This window comes from Brugia malayi (assembly GCF_000002995.4).
Source record: "Brugia malayi strain FR3 genome assembly, contig: Bm_v4_ChrX_scaffold_001, whole genome shotgun sequence".
NCBI lineage: Eukaryota > Metazoa > Nematoda > Chromadorea > Rhabditida > Onchocercidae > Brugia > Brugia malayi.
Window position 1 is genome coordinate 1,709,997 of NW_025062479.1, and position 23,820 is coordinate 1,733,816.

Consider the following 23,820-nt stretch of genomic DNA (forward strand, 5'->3'; position numbering starts at 1 on the left):
ATAGTGAAATTTTAATATATGTTTAGAAAAAAAAATTTTTTTTTTTTTCTCGAATAATTCTAATAATAGGAAAAATTTTTTGATAAATAATTTTTTTTTTCTTTTTTCATCCATAAAAACTTATGTATGGATGATATAAATTTTAGAATAACCATAAATCAGTGTATAAAACATTTAACATAGCTACATATATGTCATTTTTAAATGATTTTTATTGATAGAATAAATTTAAAAGTGAAAAAAAAAAAGTGAATGAGTTAATTAGCTTAAGCTACATGCATAAATGCTTAAAATATTAGCTATTTTATCCATAATTTTGTTTTCTGTTTTCAATTTTATCAATCACAAATAACAATAAAGCCTTATTTACATATAAATATGCTATATGTCCTAGACTTTATAATCAATATGAAAAATGTTATTGCGACAGCTGCATTTGGATATAGCCAAAATGATGTACAATAAGTATGTGTCCCCCTTTTTTTTTTTTTTCTAGGCTAACATCAAAGCTATTAGCTGCACTTTTTTTTTTCTTCTTTCTTTCATTCTTTCTTTCTTTCGAAATATATTCTTAACAAATCGATTTATCAATATGTCTAGAATTAAAATATATGTATATTTTTTATATATAATATATAGAAATAGAGAAAAATTTTGTTACTAAAAGGATGATTGTCAGATTGATTGGTGGTAATTTGCAGTTTGAATTAAATGTTTTGTTAATGCTTAAATGAAAATTCATTTAGATATGAAATTGAACGAATGATATAAAATATAAATTGAAGAAAAAAAAAAAAAGAAAAAAACAAAACTAAGATTTAATCTTTTTTATTTCCTTTCATATAATGATAGTAATAATAAATATATCTATTTCTTAGTAAAAACAAAAAAATATGTAATGAAATTATTTAGTATAACTTTTTTTTCTCTTTATCACTTTTACGTAATGGTTATCAGTGAAACTGATAATGCTAGCTTTTGAATGATATTTTACAAAGTAATATTAATGATAATAATTATAATAGTGAAAGCAAAGCAATTTATTACTGAGAGTAATAATTAATATTTAATTGTGATAGTTGTAAATGATTTTTAAAAAAGAGCAAGTAAACAAATATATAAGTAAAAAAAAAAAAAAAAAATGGAAAAAAATAAATATCATTGATGTCCTACAAATTTAGTATGGGAAAATAAATAAGAAAGAGAAGAATGAAAAAAAGAAGAAATGAAAATTGGAAATAGATAATGAAAGAAAATTTCAAATGGGTGGAAATTGAATAATTTCCTCAATGAATAAATAACTCATTTCATTAAAATGATAATTTTCTATCATATAATATTTGTTTATGATAACAAATATTACTTTTATTGAAATTAAGCAATTTTACAGACTAAAATAATATTTATTGAAAAGTTATCAATATAATTTCAATTGAGAATTCTTTTTTTTTGCGCAAAAATAACAAAGTAAGGAAAAAAAATGAAATTATTTTCATCAGTAATAGAATATATGTATAATTTATATTCCCTTAAAAATATATTTGTATTAAATCTAATCTATTAACTAGACCGAAGGCATTGATATAGTTAATAAGGAAAACATTGTTACATATTGAAATTTGAAAATACACAAACAATAATTTCACTTTATTATTCATCGATTAAAATATGTAATATTTAAATAAAAGAGAAAACAAAAAAATTCCAAGGGTTAGTTTTTTTTTTTTTTTTTTCATTTTTTTTAATTTATACTATATCATTTTTTTAATTAATAATAAAATTAAGCATCTAAATAAATCATTAGCAACAATACTGATGAAAAGTCAATTTAATTTGCATTTATTACAACCACTTTACACTTCCACAATTATTTTTTAGTGATAGATTTTTCTAAAAAAAGAAATAAAAATAAAAAAAAGATCAGCATATTTAGTGTTAATCCGAAAAAAAAAAATTTTTTTTTTTCTTTAATCATTTATCATTTTCTTTGTAATTATATCAAATCCATTAAAATGTATTTGTCAATTTGATGAAATCGATAAAATGAATTGCTATTTTGGTAGTGATTGTTAATATTATAATACGATGAACAAATGCTCATAATAAGCCATGAATAAAATTAATTTGAGAATAATTTTTTGATATTATATTGATAGAAATAGTAGTAGTAGTAGTAGTAGTAATAATTATTATTGTTGTTGTTTACTACTTATAGTGGTAGTAAATAGTAATAGTAGTATTAGGAGTAGTAATAGTAGTAGTAATAGTAGGAATGAAGCTAATGATAATCATTGGTACGAAATGTTAAAGTGAGTCAAAAGCTAAGGATATGTAAGCGATGATGTGGGAAGACCTAAACATGGCGAGGTTGAAAGAAGGAATTTCATGAATTTGATCGATTTTTAACTTTTGCAAAAAGAGTCGAGAAATAGAGTGAAATTTAGCAAGCTATATAAGAGTAAACTAAGTGAGGGACTTTAACAATATTGATCAATACTGTTTTTATTCTTGTAGGGAAAGAAGGAAAGAAAAAAAAAAGAGACAGATGAATGTAGTTAGTATTACTTTAAAAAAAAAATAAATAAAATAAAAACTAAAACTAAAGACGAGACAGTAAAATTAAGTGCAAAAAAAAAAAATAAATTTTTTCTCATGAAAGAAAAAAGCAAATGCGAAAAACTTTTCTTCTTCTTTTTCCTCTTCTTTAACTCTTTTTTTTTTTTTTTATGTCTTTTTATTTTTCTCATTTCATCAACAACGATATTATTCTCAAAATGTATGATAATTACATGAAGTTAAGTGAAATTTTCAATTATTTTCATCATGTTGAAGAAGTAATTTTAGAATGACAAGTTTAGATTTGAAAGAAGGATGAATTTTAATAATAGCTGTTTATTTATTGATAATAGTAATTAAAAGAGTAATAATAAAAAATAAATGAGAAAGGGAAAGAGAGAGAGAGAGAGAAAGAAAGAAAGGAGGAAAAAAGACAATTTCATTGGCTATTTGTTTGATAATAGGATAATGGATAAATTGGTTTTGTTTTAAAACTTTTGATTACAGTGTTGTGCTATGCAGGCGATCAATTTCATCACTATAATGATAGTGGTAGTAATAATAATTAATAATGACAACAATAATAATAGCAATAATGATAATGTAATAATTAATGATGATAGTAATAATAATAGTGGTGATAATGATAATAATAGTAATATGGTGATAATGATAATAACAGTAATTATAATTATAATGATAATAGTAGTGGTAGTAACAATGATGACAATTAGAGTGATAGTAATAATCATAATGATAATGATTGTAATGTTGATATCATTAATCAATGATAATAGCAATGACAATGATAAATAATGAAAGAATATGTTTAATTATTTTCTACCAATCATCTTTAATATCTTTATCACGAATTCATATCAATTTTAATCAGGATTAATAATCTTTTCTCTTAATCACTTTCATATTGCAAGAAGGAAAGAATGCTTTAATTTTCTAATATTGCCATCTTATTACTTTATTAATTTCATTTGATTATCCCAAATGAAATATTTCTTAGTTGATGGCAAATAGCAAAATATATCAGTAAGTAGGCTTTTTTGTTTTTTGTCTTTTTTTTTGCTTTCTTTTTGATGAATTGATCCGTTTTTAAATTATTTAAAGAGAAAATAAAATAAATAAAAAAGAGAGGAAAATTGAATAAGGAAATTTATTTCTTTTCTTTTTTTCTTAAAGAAAAGTCAAGCTAGAAAAAGTAATAAACTGATGATATAGATAGTAAAAAAAAATAACAAATAGACGAAAAATATGTTTTTGCTTATGCTAGCTAAAAGATATTTTAAGAAAGGAAATGAAATCATTTTTAAAAAGCAATTAAATGGATGAAAATTATAAAAGTGAAATTTAAATATATTGAAATATGATTTTATATTGCAGATTTTTGTTGAATGCTTAAGAAGTTAGTATATTGAATAGTTGAAGAGTTAAATAATTTAATGTAGATAGAACAGAGAGATCATATATAACACAGAATTTGGTTTTTTTTTTTTTTTTTTTTAATATAAGCATAGCATATTGAGCTTATTGTCAAGTAGACGAGAAAATTTGATGGAAAAAAAAAAGTAACAAAGTGAGTTATTTGTAATGAGAGACTAATTTTAAAAGCGAAATTAATGAATAGTCATTGGATAGTAGAATTTGCTAGAGGAAACAAATCGTAGAAAGAATTTTTTTTTTTTTTAAAAATTTAATAAAATTTAAGTAGAACATATTTGTTTAAATAGAAGAATATGTTGTAAACAATATGGAACTTATTATACGATGATTAAAATTAATTTAAAGTTGAAATGATTATAAAAGTATAAACCTAGAAATAAGCATTCTTGCAAATATTCTAAATTAAATCTTTGCATTTTTTTATTTTTCAATTATACAATGGATACATTTTGCATTGAGATACTTTAGGAAAATTAAATTTTCAATTCATTTAAATGAAGCTTTTGGTTCAAAAATAAAAGAAAAAAAAAAAAAAAAAACTGTCCGGAGATAATAAATGGTTATTTCCGGTTTAGTCGGGAATTTGAAATGCTTAGAAAGATGTGAAAATGAAAAGTAAGAATGATCGAATAGTGATAGAGAAGATAATGATGATAAGTGTAGAAGAAGAAGAGAAAGAGGAGGAAGAAGAGGAAAATGAAAAAGAAAGGGAAAAAGAAATGGAAGTGAATTTGAATGATTTTGAAAAATTGAATAATTTTTATTTTTATACTCTACTTATACTCAATTTCTTAACAATGGACGAACAATGATGACCCTTGCAAATTATACAAATTATCAAAGTAAAATTACCAGTTTTATTTATTTTTTCTTTCTTCTATTTTGCTTTTTTGTCTCACAATAAACAATTTCCTCTCAAAAATTTTCCTTCCTAATTTTCGTAAATTACATCAAAATTATTTTGTTTATTATTAGCTTTCAAAGAAAGAAAAAATAAACAAACAAATAAAAAATGAAAATAAAAACTCAAAATTTCCAATAATTTTTATTGTATGAAATGTCCATTTCTTTTTTTTTTTTTGTTTTCTTCTGCATTCCGTTCATTCTGCGGTATATCTTATGAAGTTTGAAAATTAAAATTTTTTTCTACAGTTTTTTTTTTTTTTGAATAATTTTCTATAAAACATTATTTGTTGAAAAAAATTATTTAAATTGAAGAAGGAGTTAAAATAAATTAATCTCAAAATAGTAGTATTAGTAGCATTATTTTAAAATTTACAAATTTTTAAAAAAATATAATTTCAAACTTTTGAAAAAAAAAAAAACTTATTTCTGTTAGAAAATTATTAATCAAACGAACAAGGAATTTAGTGAAATATGAACCAAAAAAAAAAAAAAAATGAAGGTATTTTAAGAGAAAAGAGCTTATTCTTCTTTAGTTTTTACTTTCTAAATCTTCAATTTGTAAAAGAAAAAAAGTAAATGAAAATTAGTGTCTCAAATTATTTTTGACTAATAATTATTATTTAATTTATGTATTCTTTATAATAAAATATGTCGAATGTTTCGATTTTGTGATAGTAGGTAAACTTTTTTTCTTCAAAATTAATATTAAATTGTCATTCCTTCTCCTTCACTTCTCTAATATATTTGCTAGCAAATAGAGTATCTATGGCTAAATTTTATAGGGATATTGTTTGATTTAAAAGTGGGAAAAATTATTTTAAAAATTTGATGGAAAATTATTTATTTTGTTCAAAAAAGAAATGTCATTTTAAAATGTAATTTGGTTAAAAGCATAAATTGCATTTATTTATTATTGTTTAAACATTTCGGTTGGTCTTTTAAAATATAAAAAAAAAAAAATGTTTTTTTCTTTCATTTTTTTTTTCTTTTTGTATTGTAAACAATAATAAATGAGACATACTTTTCGTTAAAAATTTGAAAAATATCAATGTCAGCACTTCTGCTTTTTTTCCTTTCTTTCCTACATATGATTTAAAAAAAAAGAAAGAAAGGAAAAGATAGTATCTCTCTTATTTTGTAAATTCTTATATATCTTAAAAAATAATAATAGTAATATTAATAGCTATTTTTGGTAGTTTTATAAGACTTTTCTAAAAGGAAACGAAGAATTATGTCGCTTTTTGCTTCTTTATTATCATTATTGTTTTTTTGACTTATAATTGAATTCTTTGGTATAATAATGATAATAATAATAGGGAACAATAAATAATGGTAATAATAATGGTAACAATAATAATAGCGATAATAGTGATAAGAGTAATAATTAATGATGTAATAATAATAATAATAATGATAAAAAAACTGTTAATTAGCAAATATTGTTAAATAAATTTCATCGAAAATTTCATTCATAATTATTCATCGATGATAGCAATAATAGTAAAAATGGTAATGATAATAATAATGGTAGCTATAGAACCATTACAATTTTAATATTGTAATTAAGTAATTAATTTTTTGCCTCAATGATTGATTTAACTTGTGAAAAATTTCTGTCTCTTTCTTTTTTTTTTTATCAAAAATTTTCAAATGTATTATTTGAAATTGTAAAAAAATTTCAACAGTGGGCTAGCTGCCATTCTTATTATATGTATTTCTTACTTATTTATTTGTTTTAAAGAAATAAAATGAAACAAAGATAATTCATCAATAATATTTGGATTTCAATGCCATAAATACCCTCAAATAATCAATTGATTATTACATTTGTATGTTAAAACCTAAGTTTTTCTCTTTTTTTTTTTTTTTTTTTCATTTCATTCATCTATCAGTTTTCAACCAATTTTATTCCTATTTTAATTCATTTCTATGCAAACATCTGTCAATTTTTCATTTTTTCCAAAAATGGAATAGATGTCGCAGTGTGAATGCTAATGGAAATTTTTGGTAATTTAAATCTTTAAAATTATTTAAAAATATCAATTATTTTATAAGTTTTATTAATCATTTTTGAGAAAATTTCTTTTCTCAAGTCTAAACATTTTTCCTTATTACGACAAAATATTGATTAAAAGAAAAAAATTTTGGTAAAAATTTTGTAAAAAAAAAAAAAATATTTTTAAGATTTATTCATTTTTTTAAATCTTTTTCTTTTTCTTTATATTCTCCTATCAGCAAATTATATGAATATGAAATATTTCATCTTTCATTTACTTCTATTTTTTTTTAAAAAAAATTCCTTTTATATCACTAAATACCATTCATTTTGAAAAATGGCTCAGAAAGATATTTGTCGTTTTCCTTTTTTTTTTTTCGAATTCTTCAAATATTAATGATTAGTTTGAATTTTTTTCCATTGTTTAGATTTTAACTTTATTATTTCATATGTAAATTTACTTTTTGTCTTTTTTTTTTTTTCTGAAAATATGATTAAAAGTAAAATATTAAATTTTGCTTAACAAAAAGAAAAAAAAACGAAAAACTTAAATATTATGGTGGAATTTAGCAAAATTTTGAATTAAAAACAAGAAATAGAGAAAAACGATAGTTCTATTAAAAGCTTACTGATATCTAATTAAGCTTACTAGTAGAACTATTTTTGGCTATGTAATGTCTGGTAATGATGATACATTTCATTTTGTTGATGTGATAAAATTAGGATAAGTTAGGATAGATTAAAAAAGAAAGAAAGAAAAAATGGAAGTATTTTCCATTTCTGGTGGGTTTTTTGATTAAATTAAAAAAAGAAAAAGGAAAAAAAGAAGGAAAAATTAGAGCCTTCAAAGTGATAAATAATTTTTTTTTTTCCCATCTAATAATAGCAAATTTGCAAAAATTTTCATTTTTCCAAAAGAAAGTAAAAAAAAAGTTTTTTGCTGTTTATTTTATTTTTTTAAAATTGTATACATAATTATTGCATTGCTTTTAAATTTTATTTTTCTTTTTTTTTTTTTTTTTTTTTGTTTTTTTTGTTTTTTTTTAATATAAGAAAAAAAGGGAAAGAGGAAGAGCCAAAAAAAAAGAGTGGAAAATACTTGTGAATGATCAAAAGATACATGTTTACGTTAGTGAAATCTCGATAAGAATTAATTTTTAAATCAAATGGATATTCTTTTCTCATACATTTAAAATTATTTCTGCCAATAATTTATTAGATTTAAATAGATATAAATATAACTAGTAATTTAAAAATAAAATAAAAATGAAGAAAGTTTTTTCTTTTTCAAAGAGATTCAAAAAAAAAAGAAAACCAAAGCAAAAGGATTAATTGGTTCATTTTCTAAATCTGATAGCTAATATTTTGTTAAAAGAAAATAAAGGCCAGCATTTGAGATTTAAATCGGTTAATATGAAAATTGAAGAAAAGGGAGAAAAAAAAAAGTTTACAAGATTTTCGCAAAAAATGACTGCTTTATTTTTTGATAATTTTTTTTTTTTTTTAAATGAGTATTAAATAAGCTAATGATATCATCAAAAAATAAAAAACTTGAAATTAAGCATTTAAAAAAAAAAAGCAAAAAGAATGTGTGAGAGGAAAAATTCATTTTTAACCAATTAAAAAGAATTTGAAAATCGGTTGTGAATAAATTTGAATAAGTAAATGAGAATTATCTGAAATTTTGATTTTATGGTATGATTTTGTGAACATAACAAATACTTCATATATGATTTAAAAATAATTTAAAAAATTAAAAATTTATCATTTTTTTATGGAAAAATTTGAACAAGTCATTTATTTTTGCAATTGTCTTTTTTTCCAAAAAGAGAAAAAAAAAAAGCGATAAAGAAAATGTTTGCTTAATCATTTTTTGTTTTAAAAAGTAAAAAGGCCTCTTTTTTTTAAAAAAAAACATGTCATTAAGAAAGCTTAATATTTTTTTCCTAAAAAAAAAAAAAAAAAAATAAAACGAAATGACAAAGTTGATGAAATTAATTAATTTTACAATAAATCATCTTCAAAAAATTTTTCAAAATTTACAAAATCATAAAAATATTTCATATAATAAATACTATATAGAATTAAAGAAAAAGAAAACATAGTGGCTCATTTAATTTTTTTTTTTTTGGTTATTTTTTTTTTTGAAGTAAAAAAGATATTAGCCAAAATTGGCCAAAAAAGAAATGGTATTATTTATATAAATTGATCGCTAGGCTAAGAGCAGACATTTATCATTTTAGCCAGCTATTTACGATTCCAAATGTGTATATTGGCCAGTTTTGATTAATCCAAGTGATTACATCCAAGTTGTCATTTTAAAAAAAAAAAAAAAAAAAAAAAATTGTTTATATATTTTAATATCTTTCACATCTAATTTTTATTTGTTTTTCTGTAAAAATAGAAAACTTGAAATTATTTAAACTATTTTCTAAATGTAATTACTAATACAGCATATTTAATAAATTTTAATAAAATCGAGGAAAAAAATTATAAATTTAAAATTTAATAAATTTATTGATATCATTAAAAAGAAATTCAAAAAAAAAAGAAGAGGGAAGCAATAGAGAGAGTGGAAAGGAAAGTCGTAATGCATTAAAATGGAAAATTGGTCAGAGTGAATTAGCAATGAATTGAAATATTTGATTTGAACGAAAGTTAAAATTGCGTTTTTTTTGTTGATGAGTTGAAAGTATTGCAATTGATGATGAAAGCATATATAACTCAAAATTAAAATTTAACCAAAACCTTTTTGTTTTTTTTAAAAAAAAAAAAAATAATAATAATTCTATAGAAAAATAACATAAAATGATGTCATTTTGTGAATTAAATAATTAATTCCATTAGAAATGAAAATTTTTCTAATTTTATTTTACATTATTAATAATTAATCATATAAGATAAATAAACGTATTAACACATTTGTTTTTCATCTTTTTTCTTTTTTCTCTCATAAAATTTTAATTAATCATTCAATTGTTAAACGCCAATGAAAATTATTTCATTTCAATTATTACATTTTATATAAATTATAAATTTGTGTTTTTATAATTATAAATTATAAATTTTTTGTTTATTAAATATTTGAAATGAAAGAATTACAGAGAGAGCGAGAGAGAGAGAGAGAGAGAGAGAGAGGAAAAAAAAGGAAGAGGAACAAATAGAAGAAGAAAAGATGAAAATTTTGATTTGAAAAAGATAAATGTATAAGTTAGAAAAAGATTAGTACAAATAGTATATCACCAGGTGTGCTATTTATTAAAATTGTCAATTGAAATAGAATGAAAGAGTTAGTCAGGTTGTTGTTTAGGAAGCATAGCAACCAATTTTATAGATTATAATAATAATACATGCATCATTCAATAAGTAATCAATGTATTCTTTCATCAGTAAATAAAATAGTATAATTAAATAATGGAAAAGAAAATTCATTTAATGAATTAATATTTTATTTAATTTCTTAAAAAAAAAAAAAAAACTTTTAGACGATAAATAATGACAAAAAAAGAAAAAAAAAACGAAATTAATTAAAGTATACTAATAGAAACAATCAATAATTATTGAATTGTTGTTTTTTTTTGCTTCCTCTCTCTCTTAGTTTATTTTCTTTTTTTCTCTCTCTCTCTTTTTATTTTCTTTTTATTCTCTCTTTTAAAAAATAATTATTTTTATTTAAAATTTTAATTTGATAATAGTTTAATTTTATGATGATTAGATGAATGAATGAATGAATGAATGAATAAATGAAATATTATGAAAATGAAATGTGAATTTTCATGTATTATTGTAGCAAAATGAGAAGGTGAAGGAAAGAAGAGTTCAAATAGTGAAAGATATGAATTATATAAAAAAAAAAAAGCGTAGAAAAAAGAAAAAGAAAATTGGTTCAATAATAAGATAATAAATTTTTTTTATGATTTTTTATTTTTGGAAAAACTGAAATAAAATTTGTTTGTTTGTTTTAAAATATTTGTATAATTTTATAAATTTCTTCAAAAGTTTTCACTTTAATTTAGTGATGCATTTTATACATTAAAAATAATACATTTTGATTGTTTAAATAATGATAATGATAATAATAACAACAAGAAGAAGACTTTTGGAGGAGGAAAAAAAAAGCAAATTTACTGATATGAAATTCATTAATTACTGATTTTACTCCTTTTAAAATTTCTAATTTGAGATTATTTCAGTTATTTCACGATTTATGGAAATGTTAGAATTGATTGATAATATATTTTCAATTATTCTAATATTATTTCACATAATTTCATGAATTTAAAGCAGACAAAATTTCATTTTTTTTTTTTTTTTTAACAAGAAAAAAAAAGGAAAAAAGGGACAAAAAATTTCGAATTTTATTCCGTTAAAATAGTGACATTGAAATTTTTAAAAATATTTCCCAAAGGAAAGAAGAGAGAAAATGAAGAGAAAAACTAAAGATAAGGAAGAAACATATAGCAGAAGGAGATAGAGAGAGAGAGAGAGAGAGAGAGAGAGAGAGAGAGAGAGAGAGAGAGAGAATGGAAAATAAGTGCTAGAGGGGAAAGTTAGAATGAAATAAATGAAGAAATTTTTGCAATAATAATTTCTTTTTTATTCCATTTTATTTTTTATTTTTTTTTTTGAAGAAGTGAATTTGAAATTATATTTTACGTGTAAAATCAGTGCTGAAAAATTCAACAATAGCAACAAGAAAAAAAAAAAAAGATTATAATAGTAGGAAATAATGAAATAACAACGATCATAGCAATTGTGACAAAAGTAACATTAACAAAAGTAGGAAAATATTTATTTTAATGTCATTGATATGATTGAAAATGAATGTTATGAAAGATTAATCACAATAATTCATCAATTCTTATTTGAATTCAACAATAAATTAGAACAATTGTGAAAATTTTCATTTCAACTATCTTTTGGATTTATTATTTCATTACATCTATGTTTCATTAGCTTATTTTTAATAAAAATTGTCAAATTTTGTTGCATTTTTTTTATTTTTTTTTTCAATTAATTATTAAAAAATTTGAAAATTGAGTTACACGATGCTAATTTCATTTCTTAGCAATGAAATCATTTAATTTAATTTATTTAAAACTTTATCACTTATAATAAAAATTAATGCATACAATTAGATTAATGGGATAATTTTCAGAAGTAAAAATATTCATACAAGTTGATTACTGAAATGGAAATAAATTACTGGAAGTAAAAAAAAATCAAAAAAAAAAAAAAAAATGATTCGACTATTAGATAGATAAAGCAAAAAAGAAAACAAAGAAAGGACCGAAAAAAAAAAGCAAAAACTTGAATTACCTTTTCATTTTTTTACGCTTTTTTATTCATTTCTTTCTTTCTATTACAATTTAATAAGAATTGGTTTTAGCATATTTTTTTTTTTTTTTTATCGAATTTTGTTAAAAATTAAAAAAGGGCAAAAAAAAAAAAAAAAGTAGTAACAAATGTAAAGAAGAGCTGCAAAGTTGTTTTACATAATAAATAATTGATAGTTATAATGTGAAAATTATTGAAGAGATGAAGCAAAGGAGGAGTGAAGGAGGAAAAAAATTTTTTTTTCAAAAATGAAGAATTGATTGAAATATTACGAAGAAGGAAAGCAACATATCATTTTCTGTAGAAGTGAGGAATTAAAAAAAAGAAAGGAAAAATGAAAATTTCTAGATATGTAATATTTGAAAAATTAAAAAAAGCCTATTATTATTATTATTTGTTTGTCATAATTATTATTATCATTGTTATTACAACGATTATTTATTATTATTATTATTATTATTTATTTTCACTTTTCCGTTTTCAACGAAGATGAAGGAAAAAGAAGAAAAAATGATTGTTTCCATTCCATTTTCATTAATTTTTTTTTTTGCATTGTTTGGTTTTAGGAATAATTTTTTTGAGAATTGTAGGAAAAAATAAGAATGTTTATATTATATAACTTTCTAAATAACTATTTAAGAAACAAAAAATTTGTGTAATTATTTCATTATTATAATTATTATTTCTCAACAATGATAGTCGATTAATTTTAAATTAATTTCATTCAGCGTTGATTTGATGAGAAAATAACGAAATTTGAAATGTTGTCTACTATCATTTCATATTTTAACCTCTCGAATGTTTTTTAAAAAAATTTTTTTCGCTCTACCCTTTTTTAAAATACTTTTCAATACGAACGGATGGTGGAAAAATAAATTGTGCATAACAGCTGACACTGAAAGGAGAAACAAACAAATAAATAAATAATTAAACAATTAAATAAATGAAGACGAAATTTATAACATTTTTATTTATAGCGAAATTTATAGCAGATAGAGCTTAGTTAAATGAATTCTAAATTTTGCTATATTTTAATAATTCGAAAATATATCTGAATTGTATAAATAAAACTTATTAACATTATATTAATTACTAAGCATACACAAATTATATTTATTTTTTATTGTATTTTATTTTAAATTTTGTGATAATGGAAATGTGAAAAAATAAAAACAAAATTATTATTATTAAACGAATAAGATATGATAAGAATTGTTAGTAATGTTTTAATTTGATAAGTGAGAATGTATTGATACGATAAGGATTGTTAGCAATATTTTAATCTGATAAGGAAGAATATATGAAAATCATAATAATAGTAATATTTGTTGATATTAATGGTGATAATAATACTAGTAATAATAGTTAATTAATGATAGCATTAGTAATGATGTTAGTTTTGATATTACTGGGAGGGAATATAATATTAATATTATCATAATTATTTGTGATATGATATGAATGATACAAACCTTTTGTTTCTCTTACATATCTTATGGAAGATGTAGTTAAATTAGCCTCTGCTTCAGTTGCTTGTTCATCAGTAGAAGATGACATAATTTGAAGAAGAAAGCGGACAACAAACAAAATGAGCAAAACATTGAGGATCAAAGTCTTTAAATATCAACTAGAACATATTTTCTTCAACTTTTTCTCTTTTTTTTTTTTTTCACAACTATTATTTTCTGTTCAATTTTAACAAATCAATAGTAAAGCGAACAGAAAAAAAAAGTTTTTTTTTTTCTTTCAAGCTTAATCATACCTTTCTATTTCTCATTTTTTCTTTTGCTTCATCATTAAAACTAAGAAACAACAACAATTACGATATGATGGATAATTTTTAGTTGAAAATAAAAAAAAAAGAAAGAGATAAATTTATAGTTATATATAATAAGTACAATAATATAAGCTTATATTACATCAACTTACGATATGATAGAAACAAATGCAAGGGTTTAGATGAAAATTATTGTTTCATTTAATTCCAATTCATAAATGTTTATTTTGAAATATTTCACTGCTAATTTAATCGTTACCTTAGTGATTTTAAAATTATCTTTTCCCTCTCCTTTCCATCTCATTCTCTTTCAATTTTCTATCTTTTTTGGCTCCATGTATTTAATTTGAAACCATTTTCATTATTGATATTAACATCAATATATTATTTATTATTTTTCTTATTATCATTATCCGTTTTTTTGCTGTCATTATCATCTTTATTGTCACTTTGATTATTTAGTTTTGCTTTTCATTATTATCATCACAACTTATCAGCATTACTAAATTATCTCTTCCTATCTCTTCTTCTTCAACTTCCGGTATTTGTACTTCTGATAAATTTTCCAAATTGTTTTGCATTCCGTGTTGCATTCTTTTTTGCTAAATATTTCTCAATCATTTTGCAATTTCATTCTGTTCATCCCATTGCTAATTATGCTACTAATAGTGTCCTTTGCTAGTTTTTTTTATACCTCAAAAAATTTTCCGTTTCACTGTTTTATTCGAGACATCATGAATCATCGAATGGGATAACAACTGTGAAACTTTTTAACCATTCATTCCAGAGTTTAAATTACTTAAAATCATAGCATTTTTTGATATTGTTAAGCAGACAATTTTTTTTTTCCTTTTGTAATTAATTAGGCTTATTGGTTGAGAAAAAAAAAATCTTAAATTCAATAATGAAATTGAATCAATAAATGTTGAAATACACATTTATCATTATTAATAATTCTATCAAAAGAATTTCATCAAATTATTTCGAATTATTTCCAAGTTTTTCTTTTTCTTGCTATTAAAGCATTTATCCGTTTTCATTTACGAATTAATCACAAAGAGAGAGAGAAGAAAAGGAGAGGAAAAAAAAAAAGTGACAAATTTAATTAGAAAATAAATACCATGTAAATTTTGTATTATTTCTTTTGTGCTAAAAAAAAAAAAAAAAAAACGAGTGCTGCCAAGCAACATTTTGAAATTATTTCTAATTTTTACATCTTTTAGAAAGTTTTCATTTATTACTGTACATTTTGGATTTTTTTGAAATAAAAAATTGAAAAGAAATATCTGAAATTTATTTTATAGAATCCAAAAAAAAAAAAAAATTAAATGAAATTAATTTATTCTTTAAATATATAAATTTCAGCAGCATAATTTTACAATGAAAATAGCATTCATACATACATGTTTTCCAGTGATTGAAATTTTCAAAGTTTTAATTATTCCAAGGAACTGAAAAAAAAATAAATAAATAATATATATATACATGGATAAAATAGAGAAATTGCCTTCATTTATATTCAATCTTTTTTGAAAAAGTTGAAACAAAAAAAAAAAAAAAGAAAGAAAAAATGAAAATAGAAAAAGAGAAAATTAATAGGAAAGAGACGGAAGAAGAAACAGGATAAAACAGATAGATAGATAGATAGATAAATCAATTTCAAAGCATATTATTATTTGAAATTTTGTTTACCATGAAATGCGGTTATTGTGATAGTATATGATTGATCCGGTTTTTCACTGGAATAAAATAATGATGACGATAATAATTTTAGGTAACATGGAAATAAGTTGACAGATGACAATATGCATCTAATGCTTATGTTATAATTGAAATTATTAGTAAAACTTTATTTGCATCAAATTGAATTTAAACAAAAATAACAACGGTGAATAAAATTAGAATTATTGGATAGATATATTATTTGATTATTAATGTTAGTTATTTGAAATATTATTTAATCAAATTTTTATTGGCATAATTAATTATTTTCTAAATCATTGATAATCTTATTTCAAGCGACTGAAATTACAAAAAGAAGTGAAAGGAAAAGAATTATAACTATAAGCAAATTATTGTAAATAAAAGTTACTGTTGAAATATTAAAAGTTACATTGCTAATCGGATGTATTAATAAAATTTCAAAATTTGAATTAAACTTTTAATTCTCTTCTTCTTCTACTCAGTTTTTTTTGTATAATTGAATTTGTTTGTATTTTTTGCTTAAATAAATATATTATGAGTAATTTGAGCTAATCATTCTATTAAACATTCCGTGAACTAATATCAAAAAAGCTAAAACAAATTTAAATTAATTAAGTGATTATATTATTTTCTAATAATATAATATATATGTGTGTATAACTGAATCATTTGTTTATTAAATTCCATTCTATATTCTTTATTTTGTTTCATTTTATGTAGTAATAATAATTTAAACGATAGTTGAAAATTTAATTTTTTTTTAAAAGAAAAATAAAGTTTTAAATATTATATCCGTTTATTATCTTTTGTCATTATTTTCTATTTCACCTTTTTTTTTTTTTTTTGTAATTTTCTTTTTCTGTACAAAAATGGAAATATTTAATGTATTATATTTTGAAAAAAAATTTTTTTTCTTTTAAATCAAATTTGCTTTTTTAAAATCTTTTGTATTGATTGCATTATATTGTTATAGTTTTTTTGCAATTTTTCATATAAATTCTTTCTTTTTTTTTTTACTTCGTAATTGAAATCACTAAGAAAAATGATTCAATCATTTTTGAGTGCTTTTATTTATTTATTCTTTCTTTTGAAATAGAAATGTAAAATTGTAGCATAAAGGAAAACGTTTAAAATTTTTTATTTTTATAAAATTTTTCTTTTTTTTTTTCTTTCTTGATATTTCCAAGAGAAATGAAAAATGAAACGAGTAAAGAAGAGGTAGGAGGAGAGAGGGAGAGAAAAAAAAAGAAAATTTCGAATGTTTTCATGATGAGTAATCATTGCTTACTTTCTTTCACCTTTCTTCTCTTTTTTTTTTTTTTTTTTTTTTTTGTTCTGTTATTCTTTGTAGCATTATTTTAAATCCGTAAAATTTTTTTATCCCTCTTTCTCTCTCTCTTTCTTCCTCTTTTCTCAAATAGAATTAAGTGTAAATTATAAATACACTCATATACAATGCTTATAATCAGTATTAATTTTCTCCAAAAATAAAAAAAAAAGAAAAACGATTTTAATAATTGAAAAATTGGTAAATTAACTTTTTTTTTCTTATAGTTTGAAGAAAAAAAAAAATTCCAAATAAAAATTCAGTGAAAATTTTTTCTCTTTTTAAATCATAATTTTTATAAATTGTCAATCATTATCATTCAGTTTTAGATAACAGTGATAAATGAATATGACATTATTTTCCATCCTTTTTTTTTTTTTTTTTTAATATTTTAAAACATACATTTGCCAATCAGAAAACCATTTTAAAGCATCCATTTACTAATCGGAAAACCATTTTAAGACATTTTAAGGCATCCATTTACCAATTGAAAAATGATTTTAAAGCATGCATTCATCAATGAGGGAGCTATATATTTATTAAAAGCACAAAAAAAAAGTAAAATGAAGCAATAGTACTCTGTTAAGGTAATAAATATTACTTTTTAAATCAAGAAATAGAAATATGAATTTTTGTTTAAAATTCTCTTTTCTTTTTCTACGATTAAACATATGAGAGGGAATAAATTGTGAATGAAAAAAAATTGAAGTTATCAAAAAAAAAAAGGGGAAACGATAATAGTTAAGTAGATATAAATAAAATAATTAACTGATTGATTGATTGATCGATTGGTTGATTGACTAACCGACTGATTGGTTGGGTTGATTGATTGATTGACTGGTTGACTGATTGATTGATTGGCTGATTGATACTGTAAATATTATGCAATTTCCAAATGTGTTTCTTTTTTATTAAATAATAGTGTATTTGTTTAGTTACAAACATTTTAGAAATTTACTAAATTAAGTGAAAAGAAAAAAGGGAAGTGAAAATAGCAAGAAACAAATTTCAATTTCAACTATTATTTAATACTATCACCAGTATTGACCTTATTAATAATATCATTAAGTCAATTATTTAAATCCTCTCATCAGCTAATTATAGTTTGAGTAGTCATTGATTTATTAAGCAATAATAATAATTTACTAGTATTTTTATCAATATTTTTTCTCCTTTTCTTATTCTTCTTTCACATTGTAATACTCTTTTTTTTTTTGGTTGCTTACCTTATCACAAATTTTTTCAGTCATCTAATCTTTATACAAATTAAATGCTAAATTGTTTAACAATTTGGTGAATGTATTTAATAATTTGGAATTTTTTTTTCGAAAAAAAAAGACAAATAAATAATTTTTTTTTTTTTGATCGAAAAAAAATAAATATTTTCAAATGACTTATTTTGATTTTCATTTTTTTCAAAATATTTTATTTGGATTTAAAAAATTGGGTTTAAATTTTTAGATTTAAACTTTAATATATACGATATGAGATATTTTATGGCATTATTTTGGAACATAATATGTTTTATTTTATTTTTTTCTTTTTTTTTTCTCTCTCCCTCTCTTAATAGTAATAAATGAATATTTTTAATTTAATTTTAGGGTTACTTATCAGAAGTTGGTGCATCACTTATTGATCAAAAATTAAAATTAAATATTGTACCACAGACAAATGTTGTTGCATTAGCTGCTCCAACGTTTAATTATGGACGTATCGATCGTGCTAAAGCACGTACCAAACAACGGATACGAACACGTTATCCAGAAATTGGCAAACGTTTCCATCGAATTGGATTACCACCAAAGGTTCTTTTTTTTTTTCTTTTTTTTTTAATGGATTAAAATTGAGACAATAGATGAGAAAAGCAAATTTTACTATGAAATTACAAATTTTGTTTCAGATTTATAAATTTTTATTTTATAATAGTTTATTTATTATTTTCCATTTGACATCTTCTTTTTTTTTCACCCATACTTTTGATTTCGAATAATTTTTGAAAATTTGATCTAATCTGATATTTGAATTGAAATTGAACTATTTCAAATATGAAGAAATTTCCATTTTTTTTTTTTCCATCAAATAAGCAGAAGAATTATAGTTAGTATTTTGTTATAGTACGATAATTTATCGTTCATTTGTATTAGACATTTTTCTTATTGGTGACACGTCAACTAGACTAAGTCAATCATTTTGTTGAGAGAAAAAAAAAAAAAGCTTAAAATCATCCTTAGCTTATCTAACTTGCGTTATTTTATCACTCTCAGGGGATTTAGGAACAATTTTAAAAGAAACAAGAAATGAAATTGTAATAGTTTAGTAAATATCTGTCATATATTTCAAATAATGACAAAAAAAAAAAAAACTTTTTTTTCCTTTTATACATTTCATTGCAAATAAATGATAAATTTAGTAAATGAAATGAAATTATATGATTGGTAAATTTTATTTTTACAGGTTTCGATTGGTCTTTTTGATAGTTTTTAATTAAATTAAATGATTGATACTTTTTTTTTGTCTTTCAAGATTGGTAGTTTTCAATTATTTGTGAATGGTTATCAAGATGCTAGTTATTGGTTACGACAATGGGAAGTGCATCGAGAATTATCACCATCTTCGATTACGATGAAACGATTTCAGCATTTGTTTGAACGGATGGTTATATTAGATTATATTATTCGAAATACGGGTATTAATTATATTAATTTCTTTTTATATTTATTAGCAATAAATTGTTGCTTTTTTTTTTCTCTCTCTCTCTCTATCTGTCTTTCTGTTTCTTTCAAAAATTTGAGAATTAATATTCAGATCGTGGCAATGATAATTGGTTAATTAAATATGAACCAACAAATGTTATCAGTGCTGTACCACAAGATCCTACACCAGCAAAAGATGCGGTAGTTTTTTTTTTTTTAATTTTTTGATTTGTGAATTATAATTTAGAAGGATTTCTTTCTTTTTTAAAATGTTACTATTATTATATTGCAGGTGTTAGCTGATGAAATACCTGCTGCTAATGAAATTAGTGAAGGAATTGTACATACTCATAACAATAGTAAATTTTATTTAATATCATTCTTTACTGATTTAATTTTTTCATTTTATTCATTTTTTTTTTTGCTCTTTTTTTCTTTTATTTCTAAATTTTTCGATTTCTAAAATAATAATATTAAAATATTATGATAAAATTAATAGAATTAATAATAAATGAAGTAAGCATATGTTTCTTTTTTTTTTGGCTATTTTTAAAAATTACGACAATTTTTAATAAATTTTATTTGTATATGTTTGTATATAATAAAATTTTATTAGCAATTGGAAAAAATATCACCGAGCAACTTGTCATGGATATGTTAGAGTGTGATGTTAATATCGAAAATTGGGATGAAACGGAGGAGCCGAAAATTGATGTAGCAGCAATTGATAATGGATTAGCTTTTCCAATAAAACATCCCGATGAATGGCGTACATGTAATATTTTTCCTAAATTATCATTATTGATAAATCATTTGTTTCATTTATTTGATAATATTGATATATCAAAAAATTATGAGTAATACTGATATAAAAATTTAAAAAAAAATTAAAACTTAAAAAATTACAAGTTTACAAATAATATGTCTTGATTAGCTTGATTATGATTAGTGATAAATTTTGATCAAAATTGTTATTTAATTTAAAACATTTTTGTAAATTTCAGTTGAAGTATTCACGATTGATTATTTTAATTGAAATTAAATTTTTTTTAAATCCATTATCATTTCTCGTTTCTTTTTTTTTGATAGACACTAAACTACATTGAGTATTTAATTTATGAATACAGATCATATCATTTCAGGTGAATTGAATTTAAAATACATTTGATATTATATTTTAGGAAAATTTTCAATTAATTTCATTTTTATTCTATAAACTTTTTTAAAAATAGTTTTGTATTTTATTTTATTAGCATAATAATTGCTAAAAATGGAAAAAACGAAACAAATGAATCAAATAATTAACAGCATGAAAATGTTATATTATAGAAAATATAGAATAATTATGACAAGTATCAAATTAATTTTACTTTTTTTTTAAGTATATAAATAATTTTTTGATAGATCCATATCGGTGGGCTTGGCTACCGATGGCAAAAAATCCGTTCAGTGAGGAAATTGTTGATTTGGTACTTCCTCAATTGGATAATATAGATTTCGTGCGTGAACTTTGTAATGATTAAAAAAATTATTTCAGGTATGTTTTTTGATAATTTAGGGTTTTTATAATAGATTAAGCATTTTAGAGGTATAAAATTTAGTGGTAATAACTTTATCTCATCAATTTTTGATTTAAATTAATGTAAAAAATAACTAAGCGATTAAAATTTAGGCTAATGTAAAAGTATGATAGTGTGAAAATAAGTCAAAAATGATTTAGAATTTTTAAATTATATTCTGTCTTTTGTTTTGTTTTGTCTTTTTTTGTTTTTGTTTTAGTTGCATTGGATTTTATAAATATTTTATTTACCAAACCGTATTTTATTGATTTTTATTATATCAATTGAAAAAAAGAAAAATTACTTTTTTAACTAATAGTTTTAATTTAAAAAATTATACGAATTAATTGTGAATGAAAAGAAAATATATAGAAGGAAGTCACAGTTCCGTTTAATTAAATGATTTATTGAAATGATAAACAATTGTGCAAAAAAAAAGAAGGAAATTTTGTTTTTCTTTTTCTAAATAATTGTTGAAAAATTGATAGTTAAGTGGCGATATGTGATAAGTTTTACTTTAATTTTGAAAATATTACAATTTTCTATTTCAAAAAAAAAAAGAAATCCTATTAAATAATTAAATTAATTTTTTTTTTTTTTTTTTTTTTTAGAAGGATCCTGGTTTTGATAAGAAAATGTTCGAATTACAACTTAGTGTTTTAAGAGGACAAATTTTTAATCTTCGTGAAGCTTTACGTCTTCGAAAATCACCACAGCAATTGGTTCAGGTATACTCAAATGCAATTTTTATGAATTTTCAAATTAATTTATAATGGAATATTTTGAAAGAATATGTAAGAGATTATTTATTTATTTATTTACTTTTTTTTTTTTCTTTAAATCTCTGTATACCAGCCAATATGAATATTTATAAAACAAATTTTTATTAGATGCAACCACAACTGATAGTTGAAATGAAATCAAAAAAGAAACGACGATTACGTACAGTACCACGTGATACGCGATCATTAAGTACTACTGATGCAGGTTCTCGATTAATTATTATTTTGTTTTTGTTTGTTTTTTTTTTTTTTTTTTTTTTTTTTGGAAATTTTGTTAGCACATATATATTAATTACTGCTAAATACTATTTAGTAATACTATATTTCTGAATATTTCCAATGAAGTAATTAATTTTAATTTCATTACTTTTCCATGGAGTAATTTTTAATTTTATCAAAAATACTTATTCATCATATTAATTTTAGTTTGTTATAGTATTGAAAATTTTTATTGATTAAAAGAAGGAAAAAAGAAACTTGACGAAGATAATGTTAATAAGCAAACTAGTATTTTAGCTAAGTTATATTTTGAGTAATGAATTTAAAATTATATTAGTGTTTATTTATTGAAAATTACACACTAGCATTAATTGCTTCATTTTTTTTTAATTTTTAATGAATGAAATTTCTAAAATTTTCGCAGGTAGGATTGTCAACTTTTTTTTTTTTTTTTCCTTTTATTTTAAAGATTTTTATAACTCTTACAAAGTTTTACAAATGAAAATATGAATAAGCAATAAAAAGCATAACAAGTGCTAACAATTTAATCTTAATTAAATTAATTAATAACAAAATTTAATTTATTATAATTTAGGCGAAGAAACTCTTACTGATCATCCATCATCATCTACTCTATCACTATCACAAGGCCAATGGCAAAATGTTGAGCCAAAAACATGGCCTGAAAGTTATCAACAAAAAGTTCAAACACGATCAGCTTTTTTTACCTGGTGGTAAATTTATGAATGAAAATCAATAATACATGCTTTACTGATTTATGAATAAAATTTAATATTTGTTATGTTACAACACACTGATAATGTTTGATAAATTGCATAGTTGTTAAAATCATTGTTACACTTGATAATTAATAATCTGATAATAATTCAATTGAAATATTATTTTTCAAAAAAGAAATAATGAAATTTGTTAAATTTCTATCCAACATTTTGTTAAAGTTTTATCCATTTTTATGTTATTTTAATTTTATTTTTCTATATTTATTAATTATTAATTAATTCTTTATTTTATTTCATTTTTTGCACCTATTGGTAGTAATATTAATTGTTTTTTTTTTTTTTTTTTTAATATTTATTGATAGTAGTAATAAAAGTAGAATTTAGATTAATTGTGCTATGGTAATTTCGGAAATTTTCAACAACAATAATCGTTTATAATAAAGTAGAAAAAAAATGAAGCAAAAAAGAAAAATAATAAAATAAAGAAAAAACAATATATTTCTGATAAATATATTAATAATAGTGGAAATAATTACTAAAGGTAAACGCTTAATTGATTGAAATTATTAAGATGTACGAAAAAAAAAAAGTATTTTTTTAAAAAGAAATTTCTTTTAAAATATTTTGATTAGATTTATTATCAATTAAATTTTCAACGGTTAAAGTATCATGGAAGGAAAAAGCAGAATTAGAAATCAAAATAGTAGTTAATATTTTGAAATGCTGACAAAAGTAAAAACAAGAAAAAGTTTTCTTTTAAAAACAAAAT

General features: G+C 21.1%; 1 protein-coding gene across 1 annotated transcript; it reads left to right on the top strand.

Annotated features, from left to right (window-relative positions):
* Positions 1-16,922: 16,922 nt before the first annotated feature.
* On the top strand, positions 16,923-23,049 carry Bm17895 (Uncharacterized protein; the record flags this gene model as incomplete). The annotated part of the gene is made up of 10 exons (XM_043073259.1): positions 16,923-16,949; positions 18,660-18,863; positions 19,582-19,744; positions 19,864-19,952; positions 20,044-20,110; positions 20,368-20,526; positions 21,156-21,250; positions 21,922-22,038; positions 22,201-22,297; positions 22,907-23,049. 10 exons carry the CDS (start codon positions 16,923-16,925, stop codon positions 23,047-23,049), a joined length of 1,161 nt encoding a protein of 386 aa, XP_042929193.1.
* Positions 23,050-23,820: the final 771 nt, after the last annotated feature.